Genomic DNA, 27804 nt, shown 5'->3' with positions numbered 1-27804 from the left:
TGCAAAAAGGGTATAATGCATTGTGATTGTTATAATAGGTGCAGAAATTGCTGGAAGAAAATCAAGACTTTTGAAGATGAGATTGTTTAATAAACAATAGAGTATAAAGAGAAAAAGGGGGGATTGTGAAAGATTGTATTGTTTATTAAAAAGGGATGCCTTTAAAACAATATATGTAATCAAATATACTTATATGTATTGCCAATCAAATATACTCATGATATGTATTGCCAAGTATTGCTTCCTTTAAAACAATATATATATATATATAATCAAATATACTCAGGATATGTATTGCTAAGTATCGCTTCCTTTAAAACAATATATATATATATATATATATATATATATAATCAAATGTACTCAGGATATGTATTGCTAAGTATCGCTTCTGCAACTACTGTATTGCTGTACAGATGCTTGCATAACAGGAGAGTGTGGCATGCCAAACACTGTGTGTTCAGCTCTTTTTCCATATAAGAACAAAAAAAAGATGATATGCCAGATACTGTGTCTTCTTCTTCTAAAAATGGACAAGGAACAAAAGGTCGAACAGAGGACAGAAGAGGAAGACTACTTCCTTCATCCTCAACGACCACCGGAAGGCAGAAAAAGACCCCCTAGCAACAAGTGGCACATGCGCAGAGTGGTTCAAAGCAATCCACGAAGACGGAAGTAAAATCATATAAATAGGGGGGCCAGCTAGAATAGTGACGTGACAGTGGAGGAGCGTAGACTCCCGGTCACCCAGCGCTGTAAATTTGCTCACTTTCTACTTGCTACAATTAATAAATCATAAATTGTTGCTAATTGGCGAAGTCTTAATTTATGACAGAACCAAGGGGCCACTGTGGCACTGCTGGCCCCAAAGAACTGAGGGGCCTTTGTGACAGGGCAGCTGGGGAGGCCCTGAGTGGACACCAGGAGAAAGGAATTTCCCTCCCAGGCAGGGTTGGGGTGCAACACGTCCGCCAGAAGGAGTCTGGAGCAGCCCAAGGCTTTGTGTGGCCAGGCAGAGGCAGGCAGGATGCAGAGCTGCCAGCAAAGGAAGGGGCCAGCCAGGTGGGGCAGCCGGGGAGATGAGGACAGCACCTTGGCTTGCAGCATCTCCCTTTGTCTGAGCTGCCCTTCAGGCCCTGCTGCCAGGGAGATGCCCCTGGGCACTGCCCTGGGCTGGGAGGGCTCTGCAGGGCAGGGCTGAGCCCCCAGGGCTGGGCTGGGCTCTGGCTGCACTGGCAGGGACAAGCCTTGGACACAGAGGAACAGCTGCCAGGAGGCACAACTGCAGGCAGCAGAGAGCCAGAGCAACCACAGCTGCACAGGGAAAGGGAGAAGGGTTTAGAGCAATGGTTTTGAAATTGGAGCCTTCAAAAAGTCACTTTATTTTTCAAGCACATTTTAAGTACACAGGGAAATAGAGGGAGGTGAAATGAGCAAAGGGCACCTGTGTGGGGACCAGTGTTTCTCCTGCAGCTCCTTGCAGGTCTCCTCTCGCCGTGCCGGCTCTCCTGCGCCACAGAACTCTGCCGGCTGCAGCTCTGCAAACGTCAGGTCCAGGTCTGGATGTTCCTGCACGATTTGCTCGAGGTCCTTGGGGGCTGCAGCCGATCCATTGCTGCTCTGTTCCCCCTCGGCACGGAGCCCATGGATCTGCTGGCCCCTGGCCAGGGCCTGGCACAGGAGGTGGAACCTGGGTGCTGCTGCAGCGGCGCCGGGGGAGCCCCAGGACTCGCTGTGGCCGCTGTGGCAGCCGCAGCACAGCCCGTTCCCAGCCAGGAGCCGAGGGCTCCGTGGGGCTCTGCAGGACCTCGGCCCTGGGGCTCGTCTGCATCAGCCCGGGCAGCTGGGCTGGACTTGGCTTCCTCTGTGTCTCGGGCTGCCCTGGCCCAGCAGCTGCCCAGCGCCCAGGGGACAGCAATGGGAGCGGGGCAGGTCGGGGTGAGCTTCAGTGTCTGTGCCCGGCAGAAATGCCAAAGCCTTCCCTAAGGAGCAGGGAGTGCTGCCGGAGCACAGGATGCTGCTGCTGCTGAGCACGGCACGGCCCCAGGGCTGATGCCAGACAAAGCCGGGATGGGAGCCACAAACAACAGGAGGAGGAAGAGGAGCGAGGGGGGGGACGGCTGGAGGAGCAGGAGCGGGAGGAAGAGGAGGGAATAAAGGGGGAGGGGCGGGAGGAAGAGGCGGGACAGAGGGAGCAGGAAGAGGAGCCTCCATGTGCATCCATCGCTCTCTGTGTCCGCAGCTCTCGGCCTCGGGAACACCGCTCCCCCCATCCCGCAGGTGACCGGGGAGGGGCAGCTCGCCTGCGGGGTATCCGCCAGCTCCGAGGGAGTTTTGGGGCACCCCTAATCCTGAGGGGGCGGTGCTGGCAGCGGGGGACACGTGGCTCCGGCACCTCTGGCCCCAGCTGAGCCCCCCCCGCCCCCAGCGCCCCCCGGAGCGGAATTTGGGGAGGGGGAGGTGGGGGCGGCCAGGCCGGGCCCCCCCGCGCTGTCCCGGCGGGGGCCGAGTGCGGGCGGGAGCCCCGCGGGGCCCGGCCCTGCCCGGGCACGGCTGATGCCGCCCGCCCGCGCTCCGCACTGGTCCGGACTGGTGCTCCCAGTGCCGTGCGGGGCGGGGCCGCTCTGGGGACCCCCCAGGGCACAGCGCGGCTGCTTTGGGGCTGTCGGCAGCGCCCGGCGCTGGGCATGGGGCGTGTGGGGGCAGCTGGGGCCGCACTGGTGGCACTGGTGGTGCTGGGAGCCCCCCCGGGCGCGGGGTGAGCGGTGAGAAGGGGGGCGGGTCTGGGACCCCAAATGGAGCGAAATGGGGAATGGAACCCCCAAAGGGAGCAGGAGGGGCCTGGAACCCCCAAAACCAAGGCCGGGGGAGGGGAGGTGGGGATTGGGGATGGGGAAGGTGCAGAAGGAGGAGGGGAAGAGGGGGCTGGGACCCCCAAAGAAAGCAGGATGGGCATGGGACACCCAAATTGAGCTGGAATGGGGCTGTGGATTGGGGGAACGCTGAGAAAGGGGAGGAGAGGGGAGGGAAAGGTGGGGTTGGGACAGCAGAAGAGCAGTTCCATGGGGGTGCAGCCCTGTCCCCCAGCACCTGAGCCCTGGAGCGATTCCCTGGGGCTCTGGGGAAGGGAGGGATCCGCACTGGGGGGGTCCCCAACCCCCCTGTCCATCCCTGGGGCTGATCGGGGGCTCCCCCCACACAGCAGCCGGTGCTGCGGCAGCCGTGGGGCAGAGGGGGTGGGAAAGGGGGGGCAGGGTGGGAGTGGAGGAGGAGTGGGAGGAAGAGGAGGGAGAGAGGAGGAGGAGGAGCTGGAGAACCACGAGGTTCCACCGCCCGCCCACTGTGTCCGCAGCACCCCCAGCCCCGGTAGCATCTTCCCCCCATCCTGCAGGTGAGCGGGGAGGGGGAGCTCACCCCAAATCTATCGGGGGTCACCAGGAGGGTTTTTTTGGCGGGGTGTTTGGAGCTTGCAGATTCTGGAATCGAGCCCCAGATGTTCTTGCATGTCCCTGGGAGGGATTTTTTGGGCCACAGGGGATATGTGGATCTTGCAGGACTCCAAAGCTGAGCCATAATTGCCCCTTGGGGGTCTTGGGGGTACCATGTGAGGATCACCTGGTCCTGGCGGGGTTGGACATTGGCTTTGGGGATCCCCAGGAGAGCTGGGGGCTGGAACACGGGACGCCTGGAGTGGGGAGAGCAGAGAGGGACGATACCAGAGCTGGGGGACCCCCAAGAGCCTGGAGGGGTGGGGGGCCTGGAGATGAGGTGGGGTTGGGATCTCTCAGCCCTAAAAGGGGCGGTGAGGAGAGGGGGGAGCCCCAAGTGCCTGGAGAGGCTGAAGAGGGAGACCCTGGGACCTCTGGGAGCCAAAGCAGAATTGGGAAAAAAGGGACCTGTGGGACCCCCAAAACCCCCCAGCATCCCTAAGCAGGACCCCGGAGAGGGGGATCCCCAGGACCCATGGGACCCCCAGCAGCCCTGACAAGGGGGACCCCCAGAACCCCAAAGTGAGGAGACTGGAAAGGGGGAACTCCTGGAGGCCGTTTTTGGAGTCACTCTTGGTTTTTTGTTGGTTTTATGGACACCAGGTACCCGGTGACTTCTAGAGGTGGACTTGGGCAGGAGGAAGCCCCAACCCAACACACTCATCCCTTGTTTCTCCCCAAACCAGGATTTCCCATTCCCAACCCTTGGCCAGATGCAGGAGGCTGTGAGGAAGAGGAAGATGCCCTGGGACCCCCAGGCAGGTGAGGAGGAAGTCAGTGCCCCTTTCCCATCTCTCCTGCTCCATCTCCCAGCCCAGCATCGCCCCCGGCTGCAGGACAACCCCGCTGCCGACACCGTCCTGCCGGGGACGGACTGGGGGGATCTCCTTCCCCTTCCCTGTGGCACGGAGGCAAATTCCATCCTCTCCTTGTCCTTCCTCCCCAGACAAGGAGCTGAGGACGGAGCCCAGGGAGGACAAATCCCCGCGGCAGAACCTGGTGGAAGAGGCCGTTTTGAGCGGCTCCACGGCGCAGGAATCCAACGGGGAGGAAAAGCCCCGGAGATCCCGCAGGAGGAGGGGCTGCAAACGCAGCCCAGGGTGCTCTGAGGAGGAAAGACCCACCCTGTGCCGGGAAAACGGCCAGAGATGCAGCCAGAGGTCAGAGCTGGTGGTTCATGAGCAGCTTCACGATGGGGAGAAGCCCCACAAGTGTGGGGAATGTGGGAGGAGCTTCAGACGGAGCTCCCATCTGATCCGCCACCAGAGGATCCACACCGGGGAGAAGCCTTACGAGTGTCCTGAGTGTGAGAAGAGTTTTCAGACCAGCTCCAGTCTCCTCCGGCACCAGCGGATTCACACGGATGAGAGGCCCTTCCGCTGCCCCGACTGCAGGAAGGGCTTCAAACAAAACTCCCACCTCGTCACCCACCGGCGCATCCACACTGGGGAGAGGCCCTACGAGTGTCCCCAGTGTGGGAAGAGCTTCTCCAGGAGCTCCTCCTTGATCGTCCACCGGCGCATCCACACTGGGGAGAGGCCCTACGAGTGTTCCAAGTGTGGGAAGAGGTTTCAGACCAGCTCCACTCTCCTCCAGCACCAGCGGATTCACACGGATGAGAGGCCCTTCCGCTGCCCTGACTGCAGGAAAGGATTCAGGTACAACTCCCACCTCGTCACCCACCGGCGCATCCACACTGGGGAGAGGCCCTACGAGTGTCCCCAGTGTGGGAAGAGCTTCTTCAGAAGCTCTAACTTGACCAGACACCAACGGAGGCACCGCTAAGGGAAGCCCTGCGAGTGCCCCGACTGTGGGAAGAGCTTTGTCCTCTGCTCCAACTCCATCTCCCATCAGAGGAGCCACGTTTGGCAGGGCCCTGGTGGCCCACATTCCCTGTGATCCGTGTTGGGAAGACCCCTGGCTGGTGCTCTCCACGTTCTCCTGGATCCCTGGTCGCACCTGGGTGAACGCAGGGGCAGGAACATCCATCGGGACTCAGATCAACATTGGAAATTCATTGGGAAGAGCTGATTTTTTACCTTTACACCCTAAAATTTTAATTGATTCTTCTGGTGGTATCAAGCAACCCTGGAAAATCTTGGAGATCTTCTACAGCCTAAGTAATTTCTGTGTTGATCCCACTGAAACAACCAAAATTGGGGTAGAAATAAAGAAATTAAACAAAGAGATCTAAAGCGGCACCATTTTACTGGAATTTGGGAGTGAATTTGGGGTTCAGAGGAATATTCGGGAGGATCTGAGTGTTGTGGGGCTGTGGAGCCAGGCAGACTGGGGCCACAACCTCATACTTGTGAGAACGTGTCCACCTGAGCCCATCTATTCTCCAGGAATTCCAGCTGGCTGGCCCAGTCCCTGCCCTGGGTCTCCCCCTTTGGAGTGTGACCTCCAAAGTGCCCAAATCGCTGCTGAAGTGCCTGAGCTGCTCAGGGCTGTGGATGTTCCTGTCGCCCAGCCTGTCCTGGTCAGTGCCATGGGGGCTGGGAGGGGGTCTGGGGAGCTCCTTGGGGGACTGGGAGGGGCTTTTGTGGCTCTTGAGGGCATTTGTAGTGCTTGGAGGGGCCTTTTGGGGTGGTCTCTGAGAGAGTTTTGGTGATCTTGGCTGGGCCATGTGGCTTGGAGAGAATTTTGTGGTTCTTGGGGTCATTTATGATGCAGGGAGTGGTTGGGGGGTTCCTGGCCAGGAGCTGTGGGGTGGTTTGAGGGGTCTGGGAGTGGCTGTGGGGCTGGGAGGGGGTTTTAGGGCCTCTCCCCCAGACCCCAAAGCTGCCACCAGACCCCACCCCCAAGATGCTGCCGGGGGTCAGGGCCTCCATATTGGGATTCATCCTCCTGGCACTGCAGGAGAAGGTGAGGGGGATCCCCAGGGGCCGTGTGTGTCCCCCCAGAGCGTGTGTGACCCCCCCATCCCGGTGTCACCCCCTTTTCCCTGCCCACAGGGCTCCTGAGCCAGCCCCTGCTGCCCCGGGAGGGAATTTGGGGAGGGGGCAGAGGGGGTGCGCAGCCCCTGCCGGGGGATGACCCCGGCCCAGCGCCCTTCGTTCAGCACCGAGCTGGGCTTGGGGCCGCAGGAGGAAGAGGCCAATGGGAAGCAGATCCTGCAGGGGGGACAGGGCTTGGGCTCAGGGCAAGGTCCTGCCCTGCACACCTGGCTCAGGTGTGAGCCTGCCCCGGGAAGGGAGCGGGACATTCCCATCCCCACGGATCAGGGCTGGGAGCAGCGCTGGGAGCACGGACATGGAAATCCTGGGAGCCACTGGGACCGCACTGGGGGGTGAATGATCCCCCCCAGCACCTTTCCAGGCCGCCCTGCGACCTGAGAAATGCTCGCTGGGCCTCGGCCTTGGCCAAGAGCCCCCGGGCTCAGCTGCTCTGAGCTCAGGCGCTGCCGGCTCCCGCAGCCCGCCCAGGGCCGCCCTGCCCGTGCCGGGGCTGTGCTGGAATTCTCTGCTGCTGCTGGGCCACTCGGGGGGTCTGGCCCAGCAGGAAAGGTGACCCTGAGCCAGGAGCTTTCCTTGGCCGCAGCAAAGCCTCGGCACGGAAAGACCTTCCCAGCGCTGTGCCCTGGGCCGGGAGGGATTGTGCCACCAGAGCTGTCCCTCCATTTCTTCTGCCAGGCAGCTTTAGCACAGGAAAAGTGGAGAAGCCAGAGCTGCCTCTCAGCTTTCCGCAGCCCTCCAGAGGAATCCTGTGTGGGAAGCAGCCTGGGAACAGGGTTTCTGTGCCAGGGCAGGGGAATTCAGAGCCCTTTCCTCCCCCGTGGGCCCAGGCTCTGGCCCTTGCCCTTTGCAATGGCCCTGCAGCTGCCAGAGGGGCCTTTTTGGCTCAGCTGAGAGCAGTCCTGCTGCAAGGCTGTCCTCGAGCTGCTTGGGCTGCACATGTGCCCAGGGAATGCTCATTGCTTGCAGTCTCAGGCGCTGTGGGTGTGCAGGTGTAACTACTGCAGGAGGGAACAGCTCTGCTGGGGGCAGTTCTCTTTTTCTTGGTGGTTTTTCTGTTGAATGAACGTTCCCTGCCAGCTCTGGGCAGAGCTCTGTAGCTGTATGTGGCACTTGTCTGTGGCACTGTGGCTCAGGAGGTGGCCAAGGGGAGCTTGGCCGAGGTGTGGGCAGAGGAATGGCCATCAGGCCGGGCTGGGGGGTCAGCGGCCGGTCAGTTGCGTTGCGTGGCCGCGGCTCTGGACGCTTGTGTGGGAGCGTGTGCAGGGCTGGAAGGCTGGGGCTGCCGCCGCTGTGTCGCAGAGCCGGGAAGGCCGGGGCTGGCCCGGCCCTGGCCCGGCCCCGCCAGCTCTGCCAGCTGCCGGCGGGGACACAAAGGGCAGCTCCGAGCTGCGGCCGCTGCGCTGCGGCCGCACAAACGCAGCGCCCGCAGAGCTCCAGGGCAAGGTGCTGGCCCTGGCTCGGGGCTGGGCCGGCGCCAGCGGCAGAAAATCAACTTGCAGCTCGGGCCCCGCAGCAGGGAGGAGCAGCAATTGCTGGGGGACAGAGACTCTTGCCAAGGGCCTGCGGGGCCGGGCCCCAGGGAACGGCTTCCCGCTGCCCGAGGGCAGGCTGAGATGGGATGTGGGGCAGCAATGGTTCCCTGGCAGGGCGCTCAGGGCCTGGCACAGGCTGGCCCCAGAAGCTGCGGCTGCCCCCGCATCCCTGCAAGTGTCCCAGGCCGGCTCGGCCATTGGGGCTTCCTGCCCAGGAGGGCTGGGCTGGGCTGGGGCTGCTGAGGGCGGGATGGGCTCTGGCTGAGCCAGCTGAAGGCTGCGCATGATGAGGCCGGGGGGACCCCGTTGCTGAGTGGCTTCTGGGGTATCCCCCATTCCTGAAGGGATTTCAGGGTATGTCCCGTTCCTGAGGCAGTTTTGGGGTCCCCCCAATGCTTCGGGAGGGGTTCTGAGAGGGGGGCTCTGGTACTTGGAAGGGGGACCTATTGTCAGAGATGCAGGGAGCCCATTTTGGGAAGGATGCTGCTGTTTCTGGCAATGTTGAGAGGTTCTGAATGGGCTTTGGGGCCCTGGCTGTCATTTTGGGACTTGAGGTGAGCCCATGGGCACAGCAAGGGCTGAGGAGAGGTTCCAAGCTGCCATTTGGGATGGAGGGATTGAGCGGGTGCCTCCAATAAACTCAATGCCAGCCCCAATGTGTCGATGGCAGCCCCAAATGGCTCGATCCGTCAGCCCCAAGGCCTGGCTGTGGGGAGTCAGGAAGCACAGAAGGGGAATTGGTGTCCAGGAGGGATGGGATGGGATGGGACGGGATGGGATGGGACGGGACGGGACGGGACGGGACGGGATGGGATGGGATGGGATGGGATGGGATGGTTTGGGCACTTGGAGTGGGGCCCTCCAGGGAGGGAAAGCAGGAGCTGCTTTTGGGGAGGCTCCTGGTGTTTTTTGACAATTTTGGAGCCTCTACGTCGTTTCTGGGAGGTTGCAGTGAATTTGGGGAAGGTGCCGTAAAGCCCCTGAAATCTGGGGGGCTGAGGTGAAGTCCCCACATTTTGGGAGGGTGAGAAGACCCATATTGGGAGGGGATCCTAGTGATTTGCACCCCTTCCATGGGGTGAGAAGCAGCTTGTGAGGGAGGGAAGGAAGGAAGGAAAGTAAGAAAAGGGAGGGAGGGAGGGGGGCAGGAAGGGAGGGGAGGAAGGAAGGAAGGAATTCGGAAGGAAGGAAGGAATTCGGAAGGAAGGAAGGAATTCGGAAGGAAGGAAGGAAGGAAGGAATTCGGAAGGAATTCGGAAGGAAGGAAGGAATTCGGAAGGAATTCGGAAGGAATTCGGAAGGAAGGAAGGAATTCGGAAGGAATTCGGAAGGAATTCGGAAGGAAGGAAGGAATTCGGAATTCGGAAGGAATTCGGAAGGAATTCGGAAGGAAAGAATTCGGAAGGAAGGAATTCGGAAGGAATTCGGAAGGAATTCGGAAGGAAGGAATTCGGAAGGAAGGAATTCGGAAGGAAGGAAGGAATTCGGAAGGAAGGAATTCGTAAGGAAGGAAGGAAGGAATTCGGAAGGAAGGAATTCGGAAGGAAGGAAGGAATTCGGAAGGAAGGAAGGAAGGAATTCGGAAGGAAGGAATTCGGAAGGAAGGAAGGAAGGAAGGAAGGAATTCGGAAGGAAGGAAGGAATTCGGAAGGAAGGAATTCGTAAGGAAGGAAGGAATTCGGAAGGAAGGAATTCGGAAGGAAGGAATTCGGAAGGAAGGAAGGAAGGAAGGAATTCGGAAGGAAGGAAGGAATTCGGAAGGAATTCGGAAGGAAGGAAGGAAGGGAGGAAGGAAGGAAGGAAGGAAGGAGTGAAAATAATGTAAGTACTGAACAAAACCAAAAAAAAGGTAAATAACTGAGTTGTCTTTTAAAAAATATCAATTCCCTCTGAATCCAGACGATTTTGTCCTGCCTGTAGCTCTGAGCAGGGAGCATCAGAAGGGAACACGCTGCTGCTGCTGGAGCCACCAAGGACGAGCTCAAGGCCGACAACCTCTTCCTGGAGCTGGCCAGCGGCAGCTGAAGATGATGGCCTTTGATTCTGGCACCTTCTCCAAAGACACGCTCCACGGCCAGTGTGCAGGTGAGTCCAGAGCCAGGGGGATGCTGCCAGAGCTGGGCATGGCACGGCCTGGCCGGGCACCAAAGGTTCCCCCTTTGCTGGGGCGGCTGCAGCCAATTCTTCAGTGGCTGCCAATACATGTGTGTCAGTGCAAAGCTCTCAAGGGACTGATTAAAGCAGAGGACTGGAGACCATGGCTGCACAAAGCTCTCAGAGACTCAAGTGTGGAAAAAGGAAAGTACCTTAGAAAAACCAGAAGTACCTTGAAGCATTAATGAACTCTTGTTATTGACCAAGGCTCTCAAGGGACTGATTAAAGCAGAGAATTGGGGACCATGACTGCACAAACCTCTCAGAGACTCAGTGTCAAAAAGAGGTACTTTAATTACCCTGGAGTATCTCAAAGCATTAATGAGCCCCACTGAGTGTTGTTACTGATAGAGAATCTCCAGGGACTCATTAGAGCAGATAATTGGAGGCCATGATTGCACAAACCTCTCAGAGAGTCGGTGTCAAAAAGAAGTACTTAAATTAACCCTGAGTACCCTGAAGCATTAATGAGCCCCACTGAGTGTTCTTACTGACAAAGAATCTCCAGGGACTCATTAGAGCAGATAATTGGGGGCGAGGATTGCACAAAGCTCTCAGAGACTCCCAGGTAAAAGCCAAAGCCAAAGTCTTTTGAAAACCCTGCAGTCCCTGGGAGCATTCAGGAGCCCCCAGGGCCATTCCTGACCAAGGCTCCCCAGGGACTCCTTGCAGCAGATCCCTGAGGCCACTGGGATGTGGGGGGATGCTGAAGGCAGGACAAGGGGCTGACAGTGGCCAGCCTTGCTGGGGCTGTGCCAGGAGGCCCCAGGGCCTCAGGACAAGGTGTCTCCTCCCAGCCCTTGGTGGCACAGACGCTGCTGTGCCCCAGGGCACCAAGACTTGGCTTCTCTTTGTCCCCTCTGACATCCCTGCCTCCAGTTCTCTGCTCTGACTGCAGCCTGGGGACACTTTCTCAGTCGTGCCCCTCACTGGGACCCATGAAAACTTCCAGAAACTTTGAAGTTCAATTCTGACTTGAATTCTTGAGAGGTTTGTGCCAGTCCCTGTCAGGGACTGATGTTCATGGCCTCAGCAGCAAGGCCCGAGAGGGTCATTCCAGTCCTTGTGCTGTGTCTGTGCTGCTGAGCTGGGCCGGGCTCCTGGCACAGAGGCAGCTCCTGGCAAGCGGCAGCGCTGCAGAGACACAGCTCTGGCCAGGAGCAGCTCCTGGGCACAGCCCAGCAGGGCTGGGGCACTGCCTGCAGCCAGCCCGGGCACAGCACAGGGGCACACAGGGCTTCAACTCAGCCCTGCTGGGAAGGGGCTGGGAAGTGACTGGGGGGGCTCCAAACCCAGCCCAGGGAGCTCTGAGGAGGAAAGACCCAGCCTGTGCTGGGAAGGCAGCTGCAGATCCAGCCAGAGCTCAGAGCTGGTGCTTCATGAGCAGCTTCATGGCAGAGAAGCCCAACAAGTGCTTGGAATGTGAGAAGAGCTTCAGCTGGAGCTCCAGCCTGCTCTGCCACAAGAGGATCCACACTGGGGAGAGGCCCTACGAGTGTCCCCAGTGTGGGAAGAGCTTCTCCAGGAGCTCACACTTGACCCCACACCAACAGAGCCACCAGTAAGGGAAGCCCTGTGAGTGCCCTGACTATGGCAAGAGCTTTGTCCTCTGCTCCAACTTCATCCCCCAGAAGAGCCCTGGTGACCCACGTTGGGAAGACACCTGGCTGATGGTCCTTCTGTTTTGGCCCTAATTTTCTTTTGATCCATCTTCATCCCTTAAAAACACCCAAAATTGGGGTAAAAATAAAGAAATTGATCAGAGACATCTAAAGTTTCACCATTTTACTGGTGTGTGGGGGGAATATTGAGTTCAGGGTGATATTTGGCAGAGGAGGACGGAGACTATCTCTATCCCTCTCACCCCACTCAGTGCCCAGTGAGGGTCTCTGTTCTTCTCCCCTCGGGATTCTCGGGAGGTGCTTGTGGGGGTTTGGGGGTGTCTCTGTCCCTCTCACCCCGATGATGCTTGGGTGGGGTCACACCAGGGGTGAGAGGGACAGAGACCCCCCCGGCCTCCCCAGGTGTGAGAAGGTCGGAGAGCCCCTCACCCCCCGAGCACACTCAGCGGTGAGAGGGACACAGAGCCCCTGGTCCCCCACCCTGCACAAGCATTCCCTGGGGTGAGAGGGATGGAGACCCCTGAGCATCCCCCAGGGCGAGGGGGACAGAGACCCCCGAGCATTCCCTGGGCTGAGAGGGACAGGGACAACCCCACCAAGCCCCTCCCCAGCATCCCCTTGGCACCAGACCAAATAAACTTGGCAGAAATCAAACTTAACTCTACACAAAATGCTTTGAGCAATGTTTGGTCTTCCCACAAGTCCCTTGTGGTGAAAACACAAACAAACCCCAACCATGAATGAACCGACAGCACAAGCAGTTCTGGTGGCAATTCAAAGTTCCAGCGGTTCCCACACAGCTCCAGCTCAGCTGCTGCAGGTTCCTGTAAAAGAAAAGTGACAATTCGGCCCAGTACAGATGATTGAAAGGAAGGAAAACTCTGTGTAGCTGTCACAAAGGTGGCAGAGAGGAAGAGAAAAATGATTCTCCCATTTGGCAAAGCCCCCCAGCCTGTGAGAGAGAAAAGGGGGGAGAGCAAGGGAGTGGCAGGGACAGAGACCTCCCCTGGGGAGGGGCGAGTGTGACACTGTCCCCTGTGTGTGTGGCCTTCCCGGGCTGGGGGTTTCACACCTGAGCCAGTCTGGGTAAGGGGGGTGGTGTTCACTCCCCCTGAGCAGGGGTTACCCCCCACCCCCAAAACTCCTCCTGCCCCCTTGGTTGGGGGATGGGGGTGCAAACCTGGCCTCAGCAAAGGGGTCTGGGGGCTAGGGCCTCCCCCAGCCCGACCCCAGCCAGGGCTGATTTTCAGGACAGCTCTGGGCATGGCTTTCTGGTGGATTCATTCTCCTCCCTCAGCCTTGTTTACTTCTTAGAGTAAAGAACTGTTCCTCCTTTTCCTGTGTTTTTGCTTGGGAGCCCTGTAATTGTGGGATTGGATCCGAGGGGATCATCGGGGCACTGCTGGGCCCCATGGACCAAGGGGCCGGTGTGATTCTGAGAGGCCCCGTGGAGTCAAGGAGACTATGGTGCTCCTGCAGGTCCTCATGGAATCACAGAGTCCATTGTGACACTGCTGGGCCCATGGAACCAAGGACACCTTTGTGACACCGAGGGAACCAAGGGAACATGGAACAGCTCTGGCTGCCTTGGGCTCCTGGGGCCACCTGACAGCTCCGGCTGACCTTGGCATGTCCAGGGCCGATTCTCACCTGCCCCTGGAGCACTGGGGCTCTGTGCTTTCCTTCCTATGGAACAGAACTGTCCTTCTCCCCCAGCGGCCCATGGCCAAAATTGAGATTCTGCCTCCAAAATTCCATCTATCAAAGGATTGCTCTGTGTCGAAAGGTGCCAGGACAGACGGCTCTGGCTGGCCTTGGCCTCTGGCGGTCGCCTCTCATCTGCCTTCCAAACACTGGGGCTCTGTGATTTCCTTCCTATGGCAAAGAACCGTCCTCCTCTTCCAGGCACAAATGGCCAAAACTGGGATTCCACCTCCCAAATTCTGTCTATCCAAGGATTGCTCCCAGGGAAGAGCTGCCAGGACAGATGGTTCTGGCTGGCCCTGGCCTCCAGTGGCTCCTGCTCATCTCCCTCTGAAACACTGGGGCTCCGTGCTTTCCCTCCTATGGAAAAGAACCGTCCTTCTTCAGGCTCCCATGGCTGAAGTTGGGATTTGGCCTCCCAGATTCCATCCCAGGATTGGTCCCAGACAAAAGTTGCCAAGACAAACAGGTCTGGCTGGCCTTGGCCTCCTGGGGGCCACCTCTCATCTGCCTTCCAAACATTGGGGCTCCACCCTTTCCCTACAATGGAAAAGAACCATCCTTCCTGTCCAGGCGCCCAAGGTCAAAATTGGGATTCCACCTCCCAGATTCCCAATATCCAAGGGCTGCTCCCAGACAAACTTGCCAGGACAGACAGATGTGGCTGGCCTTGGCCTCTGGTGGCTGTGTCTCATCTGCCCCTGAAGCCCTGGGGCTCGGTGCTGCCCTTCCTCTGGAGACCACTGTGACCCTGCGTGGCCTCGTGGAACCCAGGGGCCATTGTGACCCTGCAGGGCTGGTGGCACCAAGGGAACCATTGTGACCCTGTGGCCTTCCATGGAGCCAAGGGGCCACTGTGGCACTGCTGGCCCCAAAGAACCGAGGGGCCTTTGTGACCCTGCAGGGCCCACAGAACCAAGGGAACATGGAACAGCTCTGGCTGCCTTGGGCTCCTGGGGCCGCCTGGCAGCTCCGGCTGACCTTGGCATGGTGAGAGCTGCTTCTCACTGCCCTGGAGCGCTGGGGCTCCGTGCTTTCCTTCCTATGGAACAGAACTGTCCTTCTCCTCCAGGGGCCCACGGCCAAAACTGGGATTCTACATCCAAATTTGATTATGTAAGGATTGTTCCCATATGAAACTTGCCAGGACAGATGGGTCTCGCTGGCCTTGGCCTCTTGGGGCCACCTCTCATCTGCCTTTGAAACACTGTGGGGCTGTGCTGTTCTTTCCATGGAAAAAACATCTTTCAAGTCCAGGTGTCCATGGCCAAAATTGGGAATACACCTCCAAAATTCTGTATATCCAAGTACAGCTCCCAGGCAAAATCTGCCAGGACTGACAAGTGCAGCTTCCCTTGGCTTCCTGAGGGCCAGCTCTCAGCTGCCTTTGAAACGCTGGGGCTGTGCTTCTCTTCCTGTGGAACTGAGCCATCCTTCTCCTCCCGCTGCCCATGGCCAAAATTGGAATTTGGCCTCCAAAATTCCATCTATCCCAGGATTGCTGCCAGACAAAAGCTGCCAAGACAAACAGGTCTGGCTGGCCTTGGCCTCTGGTGGCCGCCTTTCATCTTTCAATACTGGGCTTCTGTGGTTTCCTTCCTGGGGAAAAGAACCGTCCCTCTTGTCCGGGTGCTCTTGGCCTCGAGCACCTGACCACTGTATAGGGACAAAGGAGCTCTGTGCTCCGTGGAGTGGAGACTGAGGAGAGCAGAGGAGAGCCCTGGGAGGGACTGAAGGGAGGTTTCAGAGATGGTGGATCCTTCTGGCATTGTAGAGAACAGCCAGAGAACGAGAAAATGAATGTGAAGGGCAGCTGGGGAGGCCCAGAGTGGACATCAGGAGAAAGGAATTTCCCTCCCAGGCAGGGCTGGGGTGCAACACGTTCCCCAGAAGGAGTCTGGAGCAGCCCAAGGCTTTGTGTGGCCAGGCAGAGGCAGGCAGGACGCAGAGCTGCCAGCAAAGGAAGGGGCCAGCCAGGTGGGGCAGCCGGGGGGATGAGGACAGCCTGCAGGGACAGAGGCGCAGGGCAGGGACAGCGTGGCACAGCCTGGGCTGCAGAGGGCAGAGGGATGGGCAGCAGCTGCAAGGCCCTGACAGAGCCAACTTGTGCAGCCCTTTGGCCATGGCTGCTGGCCCTGGCCCTGAGGCCAGGAGGGGACAAGTGACCCCTGCAGCCCTGGGGCCTCAGTGCCTCCTTGTCCCTGCCCAGCAGCCTGGCAGGGGCCGCCCCATGGTGCTGCCCTGGGCACTGCCCATCCCCACATCCCAGTGCCCCGGGAAGAGCCCTGAGCACTGAGGGAGGGACAGGATCTGCCTTGCCAGGGGCTGGGGCTCAGGCCTTGGCCCTTTGCACTCATGGAACACAGCCAGCTTTGCTCAGCACCAGAGACACCTTTCCCTTGCTTGTTCCCACCTGCCATCGCTGCCTCCAGAGTTCTGCTCTCACTGGAACCTGGGCACACTTTCACGTGAGTGGTGTCCTGATGGGACCCATTAAAAGTTAAAGAAACTTTGGACTTTGAATCTTTGAGTTCTTGAGAAGTTTTTTGAAGACACTCTGAGGGACTGAGTCTGATGTGAACAACACCAAAGCCCCAAGAGGGTCATTAAAGTCCTTGTGCTGCTGCTGTGCTGCTGAGCTGGGCCGGGCTCCTGGCACAGAGGGAACTCTCAAGCTCCTGGCAACCAAGGAGAGCTTCAAAGAGGCAGCTCTGCTGAGGAGCAGCTCCTCTGCCTGCCCAGCAGGGCTGAGGGCACTGCCTGCAGGTACCTGGGAGGAGTGAGCAGAGAGCTAGCTAAAGCAGCTGGAAGGACAGCTCTGAACTCATTCGTGGAGAAACCTTCACAGCGTGGGACACAGTGAGTCTCTGGCTGCAGGGATCCTCTAGAGCTGGCCCATGACACGGCTGCCATGGCTGTGAGGATGGCTCTGCTGCCGTTCCTGCCTTGGGGGAGGATGTGCTGCAGAGCGGGGCTGCCCTGGGCACCGTCAGAGGGACAGGGCAGGACGGCTCCTGCTGCCAGGGACGGCTGCAGGCTCTGAAGGTGGGCAGCAGCCAGGGGTGCCCAGGGCTGTCCTGCAGAGCAGCTCCTGCAGCCCTGAGGGCTCTTTGCCAGGCCAGGGCATCTGCCACCTGCCAGGGGCAGCTCTCAGCCTGCCTGGGAGCTCCCCATGGACGGTGGGGAGGAGCTGTGGCTGCAAGGAGTGACTCCTGCAGGGCAGGTCCTGCTGCTGTGGAGAGGCTGCTGTGGGGCCAGGGCTGCTCAGAGCTCCAGCTCATGCCCAGGTCATTTCTGAGGCGTTTTTCATGAGCACATTCAGGGCAGGAGATTCCTGCTTGAGTTTCTGCTTTCCTCAATCTGTGCTCCCACTTTTCTCTGGCTCACCTTGGTGGGAATGGAAACTCAGCTGTGCAGGCAGAGCAGGGGCTGAGGCTCTTAAACCATCACACTGAGGATTCCTGGGAGCCTCAGCAAGTGCCTGCACCTCGCCAGCCCCCAGCTCCAGCCAGCATCACCTTTCCATGGTGCCCAGGCCCGGGGGAGCTGTTCTTTAATCGCCGCAGCCCCGAGCGGCTGCCGGGCAGGGCTGGCCCAGGGGCTGGGCTGGGCTCCGGCAGCAGCGGCAGGGACGGAGCCCGGGCCGCAGGAGCAGCTCCCGGCTGGGCCAGCTCCAGCAGCAGAGCCGTGGGCAGGGAGGGAGGGAGGCAGCGCTGAGGGCAGCCCTGCTGAGGGGAGCTGTGGCAGCTGCCGGCGCTGCCCTGCAGTGCAGACACCGCCCTGAGCAGCGCAGCTCCGGTGTCCCCTCGCAGCCAGCACAGCCCTCAGCCCGGGGGCTCGGGGCCCTCAGCCCGGGGGCTCGGGGCCCTCAGCCCGGGGGCTCGGGGCCCTCGGTGCCCTCCTGGGCCGGCAGAGCAGCAGCAGAGATGAAGGGCATCTCTGCGGCCACGGGCCCGTTCCTGCTGCCCGGGGCCTGAGGGCGACTGTCCTGCCCTGGTGCTGCCCGGGAGGGGCTGGGCAGCGCTGGGCAGGGAAAGGCTTTTCCTCAGGGCCCGGCTCTCTCTCCTTGCCCTGCTCAGCTGCTCCTGGCGCTGCTGAGGGGCTCTCTGGGAATGGCACTTCCAGCTGCAGGCTCAGGCCCAGCCCGGGGGCTCCTCCTGTGCAGGCTGAGCACAGCAATGGGGTGTCCCAGCTCCCTCTGCCCCGGGAGCTCTGGGCAGGCCGGGCTGGGAGGCTGGCAATGAGCCGGCTCTCCTCCAGCAGTGCCATGGACAGGAGCCTGGCTGTGCCCTCGGGATGCCATCCCAGCTTCAGCTGCCTTCCAGGGGACACTGGGGCCGCGAGTGTCCTTGGCCAGCAGTGGGGCTGAGACTCTGAGAAAGGCTGAGCCACTTTGCTCTGCTCTCTGCTCCCTCTGCTCTCAGCTGAGCCAGGCTGATTTTCAGGGGAACACAGTGACTGCCCTCCATCTCAGCAAGGGCAGCTGGGGACAGATGGAGTGACAGAGCAGCTCCCCTCACCCTTCCCTGAGTTACAGCCAATGCTCTTGCCTTGCACAGCTCTCTCTGCTCTCCCTGGGCACACAGGAAACTCTCTCAAATTGCCTTTGGCCGTCACCGTTCCTTAGCCCTGGCACAGGAGATGCTGCCCAGCTCCTCTGCCTCAGGAGCAGTTTGGGCTGATGGAGTCCAGCCCCAGGACCAGCCCCTGTCCCCATTCCCATGTCCCCACTGCAGCAGAGCAGAGCTGACTCCTCGCTGTCCATGGGCACAGCCCCTGCTCGTCACAGCAACGGGGCCAGATCCCAGCAGAGCTCCAGGCATGGCTCTGAGAAAAGGAAAAGTGGGGGGCAGGGCCGGGAGAAAGGGCTTGGGCATTGCTCAGCAAAGTCTCCCCTGACTCCTCACTGTCTTGTCCTTCAACAGCACTCCATGGCCAGAGGCTCCAAATGTCCAACAGCAGCTCCATCAGCCCCTTCCTCCTGCTGGCATTGGCAGACACGTGGCAGCTGCAGCTCCTGCACTTCTGCCTCTTCCTGGGCATCTCCCTGGCTGCCCTCCTGGCCAACGGCCTCATCATCAGCGCCGGAGCCTGCGGCCAGCACCTGCACAGCCCCATGTTCTTCTTCCTGCTCAACCTGGCCCTCAGCGACCTGGGCTCCATCTGCACCACTGTCCCCAAGGCCATGCACAATTCCCTCTGGGGCACCAGGCACATCTCCTACTCAGCATGTGCTGCTCAGGTGTTTTTCTTTCTGTTCTTCCTCTCAGCAGAGTATTTCATCCTCACCATCATGTGCTATGACCGCTGCGTGTCCATCTGCAAACCCCTGCACTACGGGACCCTCCTGGGCAGCAGAGCTTGTGCCCACATGGCAGCAGCTGCCTGGGCCAGTGCCTTTCTCTACGCTCTCATGCACACGGCCAATACATTTTCCCTGCCCCTGTGCCAGGGCAATGCCCTGGGCCAGTTCTTCTGTGAAATCCCACACATCCTCAAGCTCTCCTGCTCCAAATCCTACCTCAGGGAACTTGGGCTCATCGCTGTCAGTGCCTGTTTGCTCTTTGGCTGTTTTGTGTTCATTGTTTTCTCCTATGTGCAGATCTTCAGGGCCGTGCTGAGGATCCCCTCTGAGCAGGGCCGGCACAAAGCCTTTTCCACGTGCCTCCCTCACCTGGCTGTGGTCTCTCTGTTCCTCAGCACTGTTATGTTTGCCTACCTGAAGCCCCCGTCCATCTCGTCCCCATCCCTGGATGTGGCAGTGTCAGTTCTGTACTCGGTGGTGCCTCCAGCCCTGAACCCCCTCATCTACAGCCTGAGGAACCAGGAGCTCAGAAACTCTCTGAAGAAAGTGATTGCTGGTTTGCAGAAACCCTAAACTGACTCTTTTCTGCTCCAGAGTCTCCAGAATGTAACCCATTACAACCTCAGCCTTTTTTTCTCTTCTTTTCTTTTTTTTTTTTATGGGTGCGGTTTTTTATTATTTTTGCACTATTGTAATATTTTCCACAAATGACTATCCTTACTCATAGCAATTTTCATCAATATTTACCTTTCTCCTGTAACCCAAAGTCTTTCAAAAGGCTTGTTTTCTGTGCATTAAATACAATAAAGTACCTTGCCCTGATCTGTTTTTCCAAGATGCTTCTTCAGACCCCTGACTGCTGGCACAAGGACTTCTGTGCAGAGGTGGAGGGGAAAGAACCCTTGTAGAGCAGCGCAGTCAGGCGTAAGTTCTTCTCCAGGGGCAAGCAGCCCAGGTGTGGAGCATCTCCCTGTGCAGGCTCCAAGGGCTCTGCAGGCAGGGGCGGCACTGCCCTCCAGCACACGGCACTTCTGCCTTTCCCATAGCACAGGGCACAGCTGGGCAGTGGAATGCGGCCAGAGGCACAAACACCTCCAGGGGTCACCCCTCTGAGCTGCCTTCACGGGTTCCATGAGCACCGAGCAGAGAAACAAGTGCTCGGTCACAGGTGCCCAAGCAGGAGACGGGGACGCGCAGAAGTTAAAGAAGGTAAAGTGAAAAGACAAATGTGGATAAAAGGGGACTGGCACAATCAGACAACATCAAGGGAGTCTTCCCTATTGGGGAATGTCCTCTACCTTCAGAAAAATCTCTTCCTCCTCTCTCTCATGACCCACCCCCGTTTCCTGCACCTGTGGCACGTAGAGTGTTTCCTGCTGGTGACCAGCCCTGCTCTCTGCAACACTCCTGGGCTGGAAGGGCTGTCTCCAGCAAACACTGCACCATGGCTCGGGGCAGTTCTGTCACCTACAGGCAGCAGTTCCTTCTTGTTCTGACACTTCTGACACTTTTGGTAGCCCCAACACACTGCAGCAGTTCTTCTGTGCTCAGTCCTCAGTGCTGCAGCTCCCCTGCACTGACACCATGACACTCCTGCTCTCTGCTTTCCCAGCCTGATTTTTAGATCCAGTCTTCCCCTCCCGTGTTCACAGGTGCATCCTGTGTGTGCTTCAGAGCTCCATCCTGGGGCAGCTCCTGCCCAGCCTGGGCAGGCACAAGGTCTCTCCCCTGCTCCTCTCACCTCACCAGTGCCACTGTTTCCTGCAGCATCCTCAGCCTTGCCCAGCACAGCCTCCTGAGACACTTTGACCCAGCCCTTTCCTCCATCATCCTCGTGCACCTGCTCAACCCTCTTGGCCTCAGCCTGATGGGCAGAAATGTCCAGGGCAGGGAGGCTCCAGGGAAATGCTCAGGACAGCCATGGGCTGCACAGAGAGACACTGGAGTGGTGGGTCTGTGGGGAGAAATCTGAGCTGCCTGCCTTTGGAATCACCCCCAGGACCTGGACAGGGCTGTGCTGTGTTCTGGGCACTGACCTGGAAATGAGGGACGTGGAAAAGGCCTTTGGTGTCAGGGACGTTGGGAAGGCTGGGCAGTGTCACTGTGGGACCTCTCTCAAAGCCCTTGGAAAGGCCGGAGCCATCGCAGAGGATCCTGGGCACTCGGGAAGGGCAGACACGGAACCAGTCTGCAAACAGGGCAGGGAGGGGACTGGGAGAGCCCCAGACTGGTCAGGCTCAGCAGGGAAGGGGATGTGGCAAATCCTCCCGCAGCCATTCCAGGCACTGGCAGGACAAGGCAGGGATTGCAGAGCCCCTGGAGGAGGGAAAAGAAGGGGATGTTGTGTGCCCAGACTTCAGCAGGGCCTGTGACGGGGTCTGCTGGGCTCTCCTCAGAGCCAGGTTGGTGAGAGCTGGGCTGAAGCGGTGGAACATGGGGTGGGTGGGAATTTGGCTGGACAATGAGGGTCAAGTGTCACCCGTGGTACAGAGTCCTCTTGGCAGCCACTCCCTGGTGCCATCCCTCAGTGGCCTGCCCTTGGCTGCTGTGGAACATTCATATATTCCCTCTATACCACAGAAAAAATGCACTTCCAAGTCCTCTGTGAGCAATGCCAAACTGATGCCAGCTGAAAACAGAGACTAGACAAGAATAAGGGAATAAAGGTAAGTATTTATTTCAAGGGCCTTCAAGGTACACCTTGGGCAGTCAAAAAGGCAACACCCAGGATGGACCCCGAGTCACAAGTTCTTCACACTTCTATAAGTTTGGTTCATTTGCATATCAGGGTTGATTCTCCAATTAAAACTTCAGCTAATGATGTAATTTCCCCAAGTTTACCCCCCTTCTTAAGATGTTAGTTTACACATTTTGGGCCTAGGACAATCTGGGTGTCCTTGGAGAGCAAGCTTGGGGAGGCTTGTTATGTCTAACCAGCATGAGAGAACAGCAGCTGACAGGCCACAAGAAACTTCCGAGTTACACACTAGGCAGTGCAGGATTTGAAAAATATAAAAGTTAAAATCTAAGGCATCAAAATTGCTGGGAGCCCTTGAGCAGCCTCATCTGGTTAACGCTGCCTGCTAGAGAAAAGCTGAGCAAAAGGACACTGGTGGGTTAAATGTGTCCGGCCATCAGGGGCCCAGCAAGCCTCTCTCTCCCTCTCTCTGTGATGGCCCAGACTGAAGGGGAAGGAAACACCCGAGTTTTGTAGATGCTCGTGGCTGAATGAAATGAAAGCACTCAGAGAGCCAAAAAAAGCCTAGGGATTTTTATTAATTCATTCCACATCTGGCATAGAAATTGGTCTGTCAGTGCCTGAGCTATGTAAGGCCATGGCAGTGGGTTTTGTACAAAGGCACAAGAGGGAAGGTGAAAGGGAAGAGAGACAGAGACACAGAGAGACAGAGACAGAGACACAGAGAGACAGAGAGGTGAACCAAAGAGGGGCAGAGAGAAAGAAAACAGAGAGAGAAGAAGAGATCCCCAGTCCTGGTTCCAGCACTGCTCAGCCAATGGGATGTCCAGGGGGCTGGGCACCCGTGTGCCTGGGCTCTGTGGGAGGACCTTTTCACTGATCAGTTTTCCCTGCCCTGGAGATAAGTGTCTCACTTTCTGTGTAAATCAGTTATCACGTGCAGTTCCTTCTGCTAAACCTCTCTGGAAATGGCTCGGAGGCTTCAGGGTCTTTGGTGGTCTCAATCCCCCCCAGTCCATGCCCACTTCTCCACCTCAATCCTGCTCTTGTGCCATGCTGTGCTTATGCCCAGGAGCCAGAGCAAGGATGTTTGTCCTGGAAAAGTGCTGCCTTTATCTGCATGGCCCCTTCTCCAGCCACAGCCTATTCTCCCTCACAGCGTGGTATTGCCAGGAATCCTTGGCTGTGCTTCCCAACACTCCTTGGTTGATCCCGCAGCCATCCTGTGTTCGGTGTTTGGGACACACAAACCAGTCCTGATCTTCTGGGCTTCTGCACCTCCTCAGCAAGGGCCTCAAAAGGTAAAGGCCACATTTGGAAGCAAAGAAATAACAAATGAGATCAATTCTCTACTTCCCATCCGCAAACAATGTGCAGCCACCTCCTGGCAGGAAAGGACCGAGCACATGTACTCCGTGCTTTGTAGGACAAATGTCTTCACAAAAAACACCCCCAGCCCTCCCCGCCACCCCCCTCCCCTTCCTTTCCCCAGTTCATTGCTGACCATGACGTCCCATGGAATGGGAGATCCCTTGAGTCAGTCCAGCCCAGCTGTCCCCTCCCTGTGCCCTCGGGAACACTTGCCCACCCCCAGCCCATGGTTTGGGGGGGCTGCAGAGACGCCTCATGCGGGGCCAGCCCTGCTCAGGGACAGCCAAAGCCTTGGGCTGGGACCAACCCCGCTGCAGCCACGAGTGCCAAGCACAGCAACCCAGGGGCTGCTCTGGGCAAAGGCAACTCCAGCCCAGCCACAGCCTGGCCAAGGGGGCTCAGGGGGCTCTTCCCACCTCTGTCATTCCACGATTCCATGAATCTTCTCCCTGCAGAGCTCAGTGTCGACACAAGTGACAGAGAGGCAGAAGCAGAGCTATAAAATGCACCAGTACAAACACAGCAGCTCCTGTGAGGAATGAACCCTCCCAGGGCAGCGCTGGGGCAGGAGAAGCACCCAGAGGGAGGATGAGCTCAGGGCATGTGTGTGTGCCCAAGGCACAGAGGGTGAGGCTGGGCAGAGGTCAGGGCAGGGCTGGCAGTGGCAGGGCAGAGCCAGGGACAGCGAGATTGTCCATTGGGACACGGCGCAGCCTCATGGAACTCAGCAGGCCCCTGTGCCAACATGGAATCTCATGGAACCACGGCTCCACTTTGACCAAGTGGGGCCTCATGGGACACCGGTGACACTGGGACACTGCCAGCTCCTGTGGAATCCAGTGTCCATTGGGACACAGCGCAGCCTCAGGGCAACCTGGGGACCACCGTGGGGCAAAGGAATCTCATGGAACCAAGGGTCACTTGTGACAGAGAGGGGCCCCATGGAACACAAGGGCCACAAAAACATTGCCAGCCCGAGTAGAAACAAGGTGCCATTGTGGCAGAGCAAGGCCTCGTGGGACCTAGGGAAGCACAGGGTCACAATGGATTCTCATGGAACCAAGGCCCCATTGGGACAAAGCGCGGCCTCATGGAAGGAAAGCCGGTGCCACTGGACATCTGCAGCCTTCGAGGAAGCGAGTGTCCACTGTGACACAGCACAGCCTGATGGATCCCAGGAGAGCACAGTGACGCCAGGGAATCTTGGGGAACCAAGTCTCAGCTGTTACAAAGAGGGGCCTCATGGCACCCAGGAGACCATTGTGACACCGTGGAATCTCATGGAAGCAAATGTCCACTGTCCCATGGTGTGGCCTCATAGAGCACTGGAGACCATTGTGACACAGTGGGAAAATATGGAACAAAGGCTCCCGAGGGACACAGCAGGGCCTCATGGAATCCAAGAGAGCATTCTGATGGAATGGAAACTCATGGAACCAAGTGTGCACTGTTTTACAGCGGGGCCTCGTGGCACCCAGGACACCACTGTGGCACAATGGAATCTCACAGAACCAAGGCTCCAGTGTGACACAGAGGGGCCTCGTGGCACCCAGGACACCACTGTGACACAATGCAATCTTGGGGAACAAAGTGTCACCTCCAAACACAGCGGGGCCTCGTGGAAGCCAGGTGCCACTTGGACATTGCCAGGGCACGTGGATCTCAGTGTCCACTGTGACACAGCACAGCCCCATGGAACTCAGCAGGCCATTGTGACAACATGGAATCTCATGGATCCAAGGCTCTACTTTGACAAGGCGGGGCCTCAGAGGATGGAGGTGCCACTGGGCCATTGCCAGCTCCTGTGGAATCCAGTGTCCATTGGGACACAGCGCAGCCTCAGGGCAACATGGGGACCAGTGTGGGACAATGGAATCTCATGGAACCAAGGGTCACTTGTGACAGAGAGGGGCCACATGGACCACAAGGGCCACTGTCGTGGTTTGACACTGCTTATAATACCAGCTACTCATGAAAATCATCACAAAGGGCTCATGAGTTGAGATAAGGATTGGGATAAAAACATTCTAAGTTCAAAACACGCTCAAACTTAAAGGTATAAAGTAAATTTATTATTAACAGAGTAGGATAATGAGGAAGAAAATAAACCTTTCAAACACCTTTTTTCCCCTCCATCCCCTCCCTCTTTCCCTCCAAAAGCACATGGAGACAGGGCCTGGGAGTGTTCAAGCCAGTTCATCCCTCGAGATCTTTCTTCAGGTCCCTCAGGGAGGGGAGTCTCTTTCTTCTGCTCTGCCATGGGCTCCTTCCCATGGGAGACAGTTCTCTGTGCACTTCTCCAGCGTCTTTCTAATTTCACGAGTATCAGTCCCGCCCAGCCTGCTGTAACCTGAGTCCCTCCCACGGGCAAAACAGCCTTCCCAAAACTGCAGGCGTGGGTCATTAGTCCATGGGGTGTAGTCTTTCAAGGATCAGCTGCTTCAGTTTGGATGCAAGGACTCTCTTTCTCTATCTCTGGAAGCAGGAGCCCTCTCTCCCTGTTCAGGTCTCCCCCTGGATTACAGCTTTTGTAGCATCCACCCGCTCCAGCGTGAGCACCTTTTCCCACGGGCTGGGAGTGGATCTCTGTATCACCCCGTGGACTTCATGGATCCCAGGGAGACAGTTTGTTTTATCCCAGTCCTCACCACGGCTTGCAGAGAAAATCCCGACACCAACACTGGGAGCATCTCCTGCCCCTCTTTCTTTCCACTGACCTTGGTGCTGCCAAGTTGTCTTGCTCTACATGTCCTCACTTCCTCCTCTTTCTACGACTAGGAGGAAAATCTGCTGCTCGTAAATGAAGTGTAAACATGTTAAGAATAACCTTTCTATGCAGATATTAACTAGTTAACATTATAACTGGGGTCAAAGTTCCAAGATGCTAATATAGCTTGAGTTATAAGATACCTGTATAATCTGGATCATAACCTCCTGTACAATGTAATAGCTGGTACAGGGTTAACTGCTGTTCCTAAGTGCCATTGCCACCAAATGCCACCAGTTCCGGGATTTCTGCAGGGTTTCGCAGCACGGAGAAGTTGATTTGGTCCCGGTGCTGCCCCGGGCAATCGTTTGCCGTGTTTGCCCTGCCGGCCCCGTGGCCCCGCTGCCCCTGCGCGGGCGGTCGCAGCCGCCGTTCAGCGCCTCTCTTCATGCGGGCGCTGAGAAGGAGAAGCCGCCGCCGCCGCCCCGGCCTTTCTGCTCGCAGCGCGGCTGGCTAACAGCGGCCAGGCAGGCCAAGCTCGCCGCTTCATCCGTCCTCGCTCACTCACTGGGCTTGAGGAGATCCTTGGTAAGTGCTGCCCGGGAAGCCTGTGAAAACAGGAGTCAATCTGATTTTACCACCCGTGTGCTGTAATGCAGCCTCCAAAAGGAGCGATGCTTTTCTGCACCTGTGCACACACGTGTCTAAAGCACGTGAATCCTCCATTAGTTCCACATTCATTCTGAGGCTTTGCACCCAACTGTTGATTTGGTCCTGATGTTGGTCATTTTAGCTTCAATGCTTGCAAAACAAAGCAGATCAGAGGAAACAAGAAATAAAAAATTTTTTAAAAAACCAAGAACACCCACTGACAGCACTGCAGAAGATTTTTTCATAGTATAGTTTTTTATTAAATCTTCTGTCAGTAGATATGTTCCTCCTAATTCCTTTATGCCTTTTGAACCACAGCTATTTATCATTATTCCTTTTTAGTATTTATTATGCTTTTTAAATCCCGTGTATAACAGGCTGATGCAATCAGAAGTAGTTTTCTATCCCAAATAGACTGAAAAACTCATTTCTTCATCCCAAAGAGACTAAAGCCGGTGTGTTTGGCGTCCCATCTCCCACAGCCGGTCCGGTATCTCCGCAGGGGATTTCTGCCCTGGGGCAGCCCCGTGGCCATGGTGACACCCTGACACATAGATTTAAAAGAAACAGAAAGATTTTAATTATAGGCTAGCTGTGTTGAAATGAGTTAGAATAAGAAAGAATTTGAGCTGGACTAGAGTTAATTAAACTAATTAAGAGAAAATAATAAGAGATTTGAAATGGTTTTTAAGATGTCAGTAATTGATTACGGAATAATTGATGATCTGTCATTTGCATGTTTAGCTGTGCTTAGAACGAGGAACAGAAATATTGATCAGTTGGTGTAGGGAACAAGGACAATTCCCAATTTCCTGCCTCTGTGGGAACCTATTCAGAAGTCAGGCAAGAGGAAATTTGGAGGTCACTAAAGTAATTAAGATTGTTAAAGTTCAGAAAGGCAAAAAAGGTGCAAGTGAGGGAGATGAGCTTACTTCATCTGTCTGGGACCACCGCCCCAATTCGAGAGCAGCGACTCAATTCAGAGCACACACTGCGCATGCTTAATGCCATTAAAGCTCATTTCCATACGAAGCGGAGAATGGGAGGGGTCACTGTTAGAAATATGTATTTGTAGTTTGGATATTCATCACTTTTGTGGCTAAATGAACTCTGTAACCGTTCATACCTGGGCACTGCGCATTAGGAAGCTGTTCCACGCCGCTGTCCGGCGCCAATCAAACATTCACTTTCTAACTCTAACCTGTTAGAGAGCTTTTGTCTGTCTCAGCTGGATATCGATATGAGATCGATATTCACATCTTGGTAAATCAAGCCCCGAGCACGGACACTGGGGCCGGTGTGCGAAGGCGTTTGGGGCTGCACGGACGTTCCTTAGCAGCAATGTTTGTCTTTATTCTCTCTGTCTTTATTCTCTCTCTTTACTCTCACTGTATTCTTTCTTATTGTCTCTCTCATTTCCCCTCTCTCTTTATTCCCTCTCTCTTTACTCTCTCTGTCTTTCTCTCTTTTTACTCTCTCTCTCTTTCTCTCTTTATTCTCTCTTTTCTCTCTCTTTATTCTCTCTCTGAAGAAAATGAATACAAAAGCTGAATTTTTTAGCAATCTAATATTGAACATTTATTAGTAGAACAAAGGCAAATCACAGCGCTGG

The 27804-nt window shown here is 57.0% G+C and overlaps 2 protein-coding genes across 2 annotated transcripts; both read left to right on the top strand.

Moving 5' to 3' along the window:
• Positions 1–2200: 2200 nt before the first annotated feature.
• Positions 2201–5644, top strand: LOC138102338 (zinc finger protein 3-like). Its single transcript, XM_069000027.1, has 3 exons — positions 2201–2280; positions 4175–4250; positions 4435–5644. The coding sequence occupies exons 2-3, from the start codon at positions 4202–4204 to the stop codon at positions 5271–5273; spliced, it is 888 nt and encodes a 295-aa protein (XP_068856128.1). The 5' UTR covers positions 2201–2280; positions 4175–4201; the 3' UTR covers positions 5274–5644.
• Positions 5645–16233: 10589 nt separating this feature from the next.
• LOC138102336 (olfactory receptor 14J1-like) lies at positions 16234–19422 on the top strand. Its single transcript, XM_069000025.1, has 2 exons — positions 16234–16319; positions 18386–19422. Exon 2 carries the CDS (start codon positions 18409–18411, stop codon positions 19336–19338), a length of 930 nt encoding a protein of 309 aa, XP_068856126.1. The 5' UTR covers positions 16234–16319; positions 18386–18408; the 3' UTR covers positions 19339–19422.
• The last annotated feature ends 8382 nt before the right edge of the window (positions 19423–27804 follow it).

The sequence above is a fragment of the Aphelocoma coerulescens genome, unplaced genomic scaffold, assembly GCF_041296385.1.
Source record: "Aphelocoma coerulescens isolate FSJ_1873_10779 unplaced genomic scaffold, UR_Acoe_1.0 HiC_scaffold_70, whole genome shotgun sequence".
In the NCBI taxonomy this organism is placed as follows: Eukaryota; Metazoa; Chordata; class Aves; order Passeriformes; family Corvidae; genus Aphelocoma; species Aphelocoma coerulescens.
This window is presented reverse-complemented; position numbering and strand designations above follow the sequence as displayed.